Source organism: Alexandromys fortis, unplaced genomic scaffold, assembly GCF_014885135.2.
Source record: "Alexandromys fortis isolate MF-2015 unplaced genomic scaffold, M_Fortis_MF-2015_v1.1 scaffold_71, whole genome shotgun sequence".
Taxonomy (NCBI): Eukaryota; Metazoa; Chordata; class Mammalia; order Rodentia; family Cricetidae; genus Alexandromys; species Alexandromys fortis.
This window is the reverse complement of record NW_026067954.1, coordinates 6,912,490-6,922,601: the sequence shown is the minus strand read 5'-3', so window position 1 is coordinate 6,922,601 and position 10,112 is coordinate 6,912,490. Positions and strand designations below refer to the sequence as shown.

General features: G+C 35.8%; 1 protein-coding gene across 5 annotated transcripts in view; it reads right to left on the bottom strand.

Moving 5' to 3' along the window:
• Positions 1-10,112, bottom strand: part of LOC126507302 (complement factor H-like) — a 325,893-nt gene that overhangs the window by 140,535 nt on the left and 175,246 nt on the right. Inside the window, exon 21 of one of the 5 annotated variants that reach the window (XM_050151580.1) lies at positions 7,066-7,857. The exons of 2 other annotated variants lie outside the window; for them this stretch is intronic. In XM_050151580.1, coding sequence (XP_050007537.1) covers positions 7,637-7,857 — 221 coding nt within the window. In that variant the 3' untranslated portion in view covers positions 7,066-7,636. Of the gene's footprint in view, positions 1-7,065; positions 7,858-10,112 lie in introns of those variants that run through there. 2 more of the 5 variants (XM_050151583.1, XM_050151579.1) reach the window with 2 other exon arrangements.

The following is a 10,112-nucleotide window of genomic DNA, read 5'->3' as shown; positions in this document are numbered from 1 at the left end:
GGAGAGGGAGGGAAATGGGAGGCTGGGAGGAGGCGGAGGGGGGGGGGGGGGGGGAGAGGGAGGGAAATGGGAGGCTGGGAGGAGGCGGAAACTTTTTTTTCTTATTCTCAATAAAATAAAATAAAATAAAAAAAGATATCATTTGTAATCAGTGGTGTGTTACCTTCAGAATTGCTTTATTTGTTTATGATTTTCTTGACTATTTGTGTTTCTTTACAAACATTACATTTTTTTTATCTAGTTAGGAGAAAAATGTAATGAGTTAGGGCTGTGTTGAATATTTGCAGATATGGGGAACAGTGAGCTATAGGAATCAAATGTATTGCCTCTCCAATTCCAGGATTAGATACTTATTCTGCCATACCCAACTTTTGACACAGACACTGGGAAACTAAACTCAAATCTTTAGGTTTACAAGGCAGATACTTCACTCACTAATTCATTCTACCCAGAACCTATTCTTAAGTAACTTTTCTTTTTATTTTTCTTTTATATATCACATCCCAAGTGCAGTTTTCCCTACATCTTCTCCTACCAATTTATCCTAACTTCCTATCCACTCCTCCTTCATTTTCTTTCAGAAGAGGGCAGGAATATCAAACATGGTATGTCATGTTGCAAAAAGACTAGGCAGCACCCCTTATACTAAAGCTGGTCTAGGCAAACAAGTAGGAGGGAAAAATGTAAGAGAATCAGAGACAACACTTATTCTTACTGTTAGAAACCACACATGAAGACCAAGCTACAGAACCATAACATATATGCATAGGGCTTAGGTCAGCTCCATGCAGGCTCCCTGATTGTTGGCTCATCTTTTTGAGATCCTATGAGCTCAGGATAGGTGATAGTGCCTCTTTTTTTTTTTTTTTGTGGTATTCTTGATGCCTCTATGGTGGTGGCCATGCCAGAGCAGCTGTAGTCTGTAATGGAGCTTATGGAGTACTACTCACTCATTGGAACAGCTATAATGAGTGTACCCTGGGGAGGCAAATCATTCTCTTGGGGGACTTGTTTCCAGAATGCCCCTGACTCCTGCTGTGACCCTCTTGCTTGCTGCAATTGTGCATTTACTAAATTCAGTAACAGTGTGAAGGATCCTACTGTATCTATAATAGTATGATTGTTTCATGGGAAAATCCCACTCCTCACTAGGCCATTTTCTTGCAGATCATAACGAAAATTTTAAGTAAGTATTGTAGAGTAATGATAATTAGAGATGTGAGATTTACTGATGATGGAAAATGAAAACATGGAAATTTCACACCTTATAGATCTATGAATCTTACCTGTGGAAATCAGGCTGATGATCAAACAAGGCAATTACGCCCCTATACTCAAGATAGGTCTGAGTTCCTTGGTCAAGTAGCTTACAAAATTAATCACAGGTTTTGGTGCAAAACCTTGAGAAAACAAAGTTGTGAAAGGAAATTAAATGATTGTATTGTGGGCAAAGGAAAAAAAAGAAAAATAGATGGTTAGCTAGATCACTTGAGTAAGATTTTATAGAATAAAATAAGATTAAAAATTTGATGCACTGAAACTGCAAACTGACACCATATATGAAATAATCCTATTGTACACTGTAAAGATGTGTTCTCTCATTGCTAATAAAGAGCTGGCTGGCCAGTAGCTAGGGAGGAAGAGGTTATGTGGGAGAACTAGACTAAGAGGACTCTGGGAAGAAGAAGGATAGAGGTGGGGGAGTCATCAACCAAATACAGAGAGAAGCAAGATGAACATGCCATGCTGGAAAAAGGTGCTTTCCAAGTGGTAGAGCGTAGATAGGAAATATGAGTTAATTTAAATTGTAAGAGCTGGATAGTAACAAGCTTAAGCTATCAGCCAAGCATTTACAACCAATAATAAATTCAAAAACAAGTCTCTGTGTAGTTACTGGGGATCCACCAATCTTAAAGAAAAACTCTACCTACAGTTGCCTATCAGTACAAAGGAACTGCCTGAGATATACTTGACTTGCTTAAAACTTTGTTAATCAATAAGAAAAGAATCATTGCTTTGGAGTGAAGATGTTATGGTGGAAACATTAATACAAAGAATGTTTACATTTGGATTTCTAAGAAAAATACATAACTTGTGATCATAATGTCATTTCTTCCTGTGTAAAGATTTTAATTTGTTTTTAGAATATATGTAACATGGTTATGCGGTAATTTCTTTTTGTATAGAAATTTTTGTCTTAGGTGGTATAAAAAATGGATAAGAGAAACAATGACAGAGAATTACATTTTGCTCCATCACATAAGTCTCCTGAGTGTGTTTAACTGCCATCTCTGCATCTCCTTTCTAGTTTCTCTGACTGTAGCAGGACTCAATCACCTCTGGATTTTATAATCTTCTCTCCCCCAATTCCACAGGATTCCCTGAGATGAACCTAATGTTTGGCTCTGAGTCTCTGCATCTGTTTCCATTAGTTGCTGGAGTAGCTTCTCTGATGACATTTATGCAAATAACTGTCTACCAGTATAGCAGAATCATTTTGTTGACTTTTTCTGGTCATGTTTGGTTCTATCCTAGGGCTTGGATATCCAGCCTCTGGTTTCTGGCCCTCCACACAGTGGCAGAGGTGGACTGATTCTCTTGATATAGATGTCAAGCTGTATTGGTCATTGGTTGTCCACTCTTAGAAGTTCTGCTCCACCTTTTCCCCGGCACATCTTGCAGAAAGGACAAATTGTAGGTAGAAGATTTTGTGGCTGGTTTGGTGTCCCACTCGGTTACTCCATTGGAAGTGTTGTCTGATTATAGATGGCTGGTTGAGGCTTCATATCCACAAGTACTAGAAGTCGTAACATCACCTTGTAGATTCCTGGGAGTTTCCCTTGCACTAGGCTTCTACTTCACCCCTGAAATGCGCCCCCGTTCCAGTTGTCTTTCCCAGTACTATCTCCCTACATACTTCCTAAACTGATCCATCTTGTTTCTGTCCCCAACTGTCCCTACCTAGTTCCCTTTCCAAGGTGATTCATGCGTAATCTTATATGATTTTGATGGATTTTATAAATGAAGCTGCTCTCCTGGTATAGTAAGTAAAAGTCATTACTTTCAAGTTCTGAAAAATACTGTTATTTGTGTGTTCACTCTGCATTATAAATCTATACAGGAATTGTCTATCAAATATTAGAATTTTCTGGAGAACTCACCAGGGGCTTTCAAGTTCAAGATCATAATATAGCAATTTACAAAATTCACTATGAGTATCTCATTCATTTTTTTCTTTTCCTTTATTGCTTTACACATATTTCAAGTATTGTCGTCTTCAAGAGTAGAGATAGTAGACATTCTCATCTTAGATTGAATATGAGAAAATTATTTTATTTTTTTCATTTAGTATAATTCTGTATGTTCATCATGGATAACCAAAATTTGAGATTCCTCTTTCTGACTTTCTAAGGTTTTTTTTTTAGCATGAAGAATGTTGAATTCTGTCAAGAGCTTTTCTACATCCATTGACATGATCATATTTTTTTTGTTTTGATTCTGTTACATACTACAATGTACTGACATATGTGCATATATTGGAACAACATTGGACGTAATGAAAAATTTGTAGCTTGCAACTATTTTTTTTTGTTCTGTACATTTAGTCTATTTGTTAGGTGTTCCTTATACCTCTTGCAACTGGATATAGATGTCTTTTCTTAGATTTGGATAATATTCTTCTGTAATTTGGTTGAAAATATTTTGTGTTTTTTATCTGGAATTCTTTTTCTGTTTCTTTGTTTAAAGACTGTGTCTTTTCAGAGAATCCCAGAGTTTCTGAATATTCTTTTTCTGGGGTTTTGTTTATATTTATCATTTTCTTTCTCAGAGTTGTATAACTTGTTCACCTTGTGTTCAAGACCTGGTATTCTTTCTTCCACTTCATCCATTTTACCTGTGAAGCCTTTCATTCAGGTTTTTGTCAGGTTTACTGACATTTATTTGAACTATACAAAAATAAACAAGTGAACTTTATTCTTCAGTCAAGTGCAACTCAAAGTAATGTGTTCATTTGCAGGTTCTGTCATTGTAACAATGGGTGTTATCAATGTTATTAGGATACTGCGTCCCCTATTTGAGTGCAAAGTGAAGCTTACTGACATTTTAATTTCCAGTTTTGTTTTGGTTTGGATTTTTTTAGGATTTCTTTTTCTTTGTTTTCTGATCCTGAATTGCATTACTTATGTTACTCTACTTTTAGTTTGTCTTTTCCTGGTTTTTATTTTATTATTTAATCATATCGTCTTTCAATTTTTAAACATAATTATAAATGTTATGTTTTTAAAGCAGTATTTTATTCTACCTCTGTGTGTGTGTCTGTGTTTGTGTATGTGAGTGTGTGTGTGTGTGATTTATGTGCACATGTGTGCCAGAGAAAAGCGTCAAATCTGGAGCAGAAGATGCAGGTGGTTTTGAGCCTGCTTATACGAGTGCAGTGAAGGAAATTCTGATCCTCTGAAAGAACAGCATATGCCCTTAACTGCTGACCTATCTTCCAGGACTATACTTACTGAATTGAGTTCACTGTCATTGTGTCATCTAGTTGGCTGTCTCAAGGAACATTTGTATGGGAATACTAATTATGGAGAAGACATACCTATCATTTTGGTTTTTCAAATTTCTATATGTGAAATTGAACCTGGGCATGTGGTGTTAGATTAGTGGTTGTATGTTTTGGTAAGAATATCTGTCTCACTTTTGTCTAGTGGGCATTTGGATCTGCATTTTCTGTTACTTTGACTTGGCAGGTAATGGAACATGTAAATGGTCCTTTAAATTCATTTTTGGGGATATTCATTGCTGCTGTTCAATTGTATCAGAAGCAGTCTGATCTTCAATAGTGCAAGACAAAGTTTCTCTCTACATAAATAAAATCTCTGCATAGAAAGTTGTCACTGCCACCCACTCTGATTTGACCCTGTTCCTGAACCATGCATGATGTCGGAATCTTGGTAAGTTCATATGTGTATTTTGTGTATTGAGGACACTGTTCTCTTAGTGTCATCCATTACAATTGGTTCTTAAAATCTTCCCACCTCCTCTGCTATATTGTTGGGGACCCTTCCCCAACCTCCTAAGTTATGGATGACCCTGGGCAGTGCCACAGAAATCAGGACACAGGGGATGCAGAGTAGGAGATACAACTGCATACTTTATTGCAAAGCCAGTGTTCTTTTTAAAATACTCAAATCACGATTCAAACTAGGTTCCCATAATACATGAAAATTGTTTCATAGACTAGTCACTTGGTTGCCACTAATTTCAAGGGCTTCATGCCCTAGCTAATCTAAACAAAAAACTTGGTGATATGGGAATAACTCTTGTTGTAATATAATATGTAAAAACACCTCATCAGAAGACAAACCCACAATCTAATCAGAGTCTTTGAACTACAGAGCACATCTGTGTTAACAAGGACTGACCATTGGCAAGGCACTCTACTGATGGGAGAGGTTTGCCTCCTCCCAACTTGGTTTGCCAAGCCTATCAGCAAGAATGCTACCTCAAGTCTCCCTTGCACAGAGTTCAAGGGAGTTCAAAACCAGCCCTCTACACTATATAGCTTCCTGAGCCCTGTGGGGAGAGACTAGATGAAGACATTTCATTGAGGACTAAGTGTTGCAAAATCTCTTGGATTCTGATCATTGTCCAGTTGTATATCTGTTTTAGTTTCTATCTAATACAAGAAGAAGCTTCCTTTATTAGAGGTGAGAAAGGCACTGAGTTAAGGGTAGAAGAGAATGTTCTTTGAAGCCATTTTAGTGCTGAGGGAAGTGGACATGGACTCTCTCTCTCTTTTTTTAACCATTATGTTATCTGCAATTGAGATGTTTATCAGAAGAAAACTTAGTTTTCATCAATGGATTCTTGTAGAGTAAACTAACCACACTTAAATTTAGGCACTACATTCAGCAATAAATTGACAACACAAACCAAACTCAATAGTAGGTGTTAAGATAGAGAAAACAATGATCTATATATTTTATGAAAATATATTTTCAATCAAAACAAAAGAAGGCTGTCACTATAGTTGCTGAGAAGCTGAGGTTCGAAGGTTAAAGAAAGAAGGAGGTCTGAGTGGGGTACACAGAGTGTCAGCCAGCACAGGACTTTAGATAACATTGTAAGGGTCTCAGTAGTGCTCATTTGTAGTGTACCAGGACCTCAAATGCAAGTATTCATGCAGTCAGTGCTGTGAAATGCTTCTGCATACAGACCTTCAGGTAGTAGTGGCTTGGGATTGAGAAAATGTGGGCATAAAAACCCAAGTACTTGTAAAGGTGAGTTTCATTGTGTAGCATATGATCTATTCTGAATAATGTTCTAAATGCCTTTAGAAACACACAACTTTCGTTAGCCATGAATGTGTCTGACAAGCCCAAATACTTAAGTTCAAAATTTTTAAAAAGTTAAAAACCATCTTGACTTCCTTTTCTTGAATTAATCTATTTTAATAGGTCAAAAACTGTTATGTTAATGGTAGAGGTGTTGAAAAATAAAGAAAGATGTACATCAATACTCCTCAGTGTACACTGGAGCTACATACTGACTAGCTAAGATACACTAAAAACAATGTCAGTATAAATCCATTTTAAATACCCAATATTTTATTAATTAGAGCAAACCCATATGAGTCTTTGAAATGCTGTCTGGTTACCTTGGCCAAATAGATACAATGGAGAGTTGATGCAACCCACATTTACAGTGTTGTTTTACATATAGAGAGTCCAGGGATAAAGATAAAATCTTAGCAGTGCTTGCTGGATAATTGTCACTTTTTCACTATCATGAAGTTGGTAGGTCATATAATTCACTGTAAATTATAAACTGTCTTTAAAGAGATTAAATAGCATCTCAACACTATTACCTCTAAAGATAAATACAGTGTTTCTTTTTTATAAACTTGATTGCATTTATTGTTATTCTCTTTTATTAAATTTGCACAGACTGTATTTCTCATTGCCCGTTTATATGCATTTATTGTTATTCTCCTTTATTAAATTTGAACAAAGACTGTATTTCTCATTGCCTGTTTATTACTTATACAGAGTATTTAAAGGTTTGTGTCACTGACAGAATCCTTTACCCAGTTAAATTTTAATTCCATTGTACAATAGCTTGAAAATTTCAATGTTCCAAAGTTCATGAGTAAAATGTTTCTTAGATTTATTTATTAATACAAAAGTAGTATACAGCAATAACCTATATTCATTACTAATGTTAACATGGCAGTTTGATTATTATTTATCTGAGAAATAATACTAATTTTAAGATGAAGCAATATGTCTTCAATTCACCATGAATCAGATCTTTACATCAAAATGTATGGAGGAAGATTGGAGAAATTTTGAAATGTAATGGTTAGAAACAGACACTGAAGTATTTACATTTATTTCTTTCCATTGTTTATTTTGCTAGGACACATCACATTCTGGTTTAGGTGTTTGAATATGCTGTTTTTGCATTTATGGTGGTGGTCTCTTAGGCTCCAAATTAATCATCATACATTAGCAAAAGTTTATATTTATAAAAAGAAATGAGTTAAACAATACATGAAAGATAAATTGTAAGTATAATGTAAATTGTAAGGTAAAATGTAAGTAATATGCATGCATGTTTTTCAACAAAGTTTCATTCATCTACTAAGCCAAGAATTTATTTTTGAGCAACTGGGATAATCAATGTGACCATTAATGCACATTGTACGTAGTGGAGGTGATGTGTTGGCCTTTCTATATCTATATTTACACTTAAATTCAACATAGTCCCCTGATTGGAGATAAATCTTTTGGTTTTCTTTCCATCTGTAAGTTATATTATGACTTTTCATGATCTCTTCTGATAGTACACATGCATCTGAAAGAAAAATCACCAAAAGTTTATTAGTAGATAAACCTACAGAGACTCAGCTTTGAAGCATTATTTCTCAACATTTTAAAAACCTGTATTAAACCAAGACATAGGATTAGATCACATTATAGAGCAAATGGTGAAAAAACAATGTTTTTATTTATTTATTTATTTATTTATTTATTTATTTATTTTTAAAACAATGTTTTTAATATGATAATAAGATTTCAACATTCCTAATGTCAATCAAGTACTGATTTTCAGGATATCTATGGTTGTTTGCATTGATTTAGGTATTGGATAAGGTAAAAAATTGACCCTTGACAAGTGTAAGATATTCAGACATGATGTTCAGTTAGTTGAGTATACCGAAAAATACTGCTACTAGAAAGCCAAATCATAACCACTTCATAATGTTCATCATTCACTCAAAAGTTATAACTCTGAATAGTGATTATTGTGCTATGAATTGATTTTCATAGCTTTAAAAATAAATATACAAATTACCACACTGGAAAAGTGAGTAATTTGTTTGCTTCTGCAACCACCACGCTAGCCCCTGGTCTTCCTTACACTGCTAGAAAACCAAGAGAACTTAATGCCCAAGTTCATGCTGTCTCCAACCAATCATTTAGTGTTGGTATCCTGCCCCACAGTGCATCTCAGCATACACCAGAGTAAAGGGTGGGACTAAGTGCTGCAGAGTGGGTACCAAATTCCTATAACTATCTCCCATTACAGCATCTGGTCTCTGTCTAGTCAGAAAGGACTTTTACTGACCTCTCTCTGAGGAGGGTTCCAAGAAGAATAGCCATTGAGAGTAGCAGACTGGCCAGTCACAGTTTCTGAGAAAACCTGCATCATTTTCTATGAGCCACCCCAGCCACTGAAGGATCTTGACACAACAATCATCCTGTACCCTGTGCTCTCTCTACCACCCACCTAAGCTGACAAGTGTCACATTTTCAGCTTAATTTATAGAAACATTGGTTCACGTTGTGCCCATAGATGTTAATTATGTGCAAACAACTCATAGGTGTTACATGGAAATAACTCCAGCACTGTTGCCCAATATACATCTCTAGTAGAGACTCCTTAGTTAGGAAGTTTAGAAAAAAATTTATCCAGCAGAAACACACACACACACACAATATGGAAAAAAAATGGGAGGCAGCAAGAGCCCTTCAAAGTTTCATTTCCTATAAGTTACTGGAATAGATGAGAACTTTTGAATATAACACCAACAGTACAAAAACTAACACCAAGTGTCAGCAGACAGAACTGCTTGAAAATGAAGTTTCTGCATAGCAAAGGAAACACCTGGCAGAGCACACCCAGCCTACAGTGTTGACATTTCAGACAAGGGGCTAATACATAGAATTTATAAAGATTTAGGGAGAGTCTAATTGCATGTCTCCCTCAAATCCCTCCCCTGGGAGCTCAGGGAAATGCACAGAAAAGGAGCTGGAAATATTGTAAGATTCAGAGGGTATGGAAGACACCAGAAGAACAGGATCCTGAAAATCAAGCAATCAAGACCCATATGAGCTCACAAAGATGAAAGCAGCAAGCATGGGGCCAGCACGGATCTGAAACAGGTTCTCTATTTATATCCTATAGCTATTAACTTAGAATTTTATGGGACTCCTGACTGTGAGAACAAGTGGTCTCTAACTCTTTTGCCTGCTCTTAGGACTCTTCTGTTGATTTACCATGTCCAACATTTAAATGATAATTTTGCCTCATCTTATTATATATTATTTTGTCATGTGTGGTTTTCATCTCCTAGAAACCTGTTCTTTTCTAATGAGAGACAGAAAGGAATTGGGTCTGGATAGGAGGCGAAGTGGGGTGGAATTGGAACGAATAGAGGGCTGGGACACTCTAATAAGGATATATTATATGAATAATATCTATTTTCAATAAAAGAAAAAATGACTATATGATTGGCAATAAGTAACAAGTGTCCATTCACTTCAGTCTTTTTACTGCAGTTTCAGAATTTGAATTATAATAATTAAAAAGATAAAATATAGATCTTTCACCTGGTCTTGGTTTAGCTTTGGTATATGGTACGTATCTAAAAAGATGTCCATTTCTTTTGTATTTTCCAGTTTTGTGGCATACAGGCTCCTGTAGTAAGATCTAATGATTCTCTGAATTTCCTCTGTGTCTGTGGTTATGTCCCACTTTTCATTTCTGATCTTATTTATTTGCGTGTTCTCTCTCTGTTGTTTAATTAGTTTGGATAGGGGTTTGTC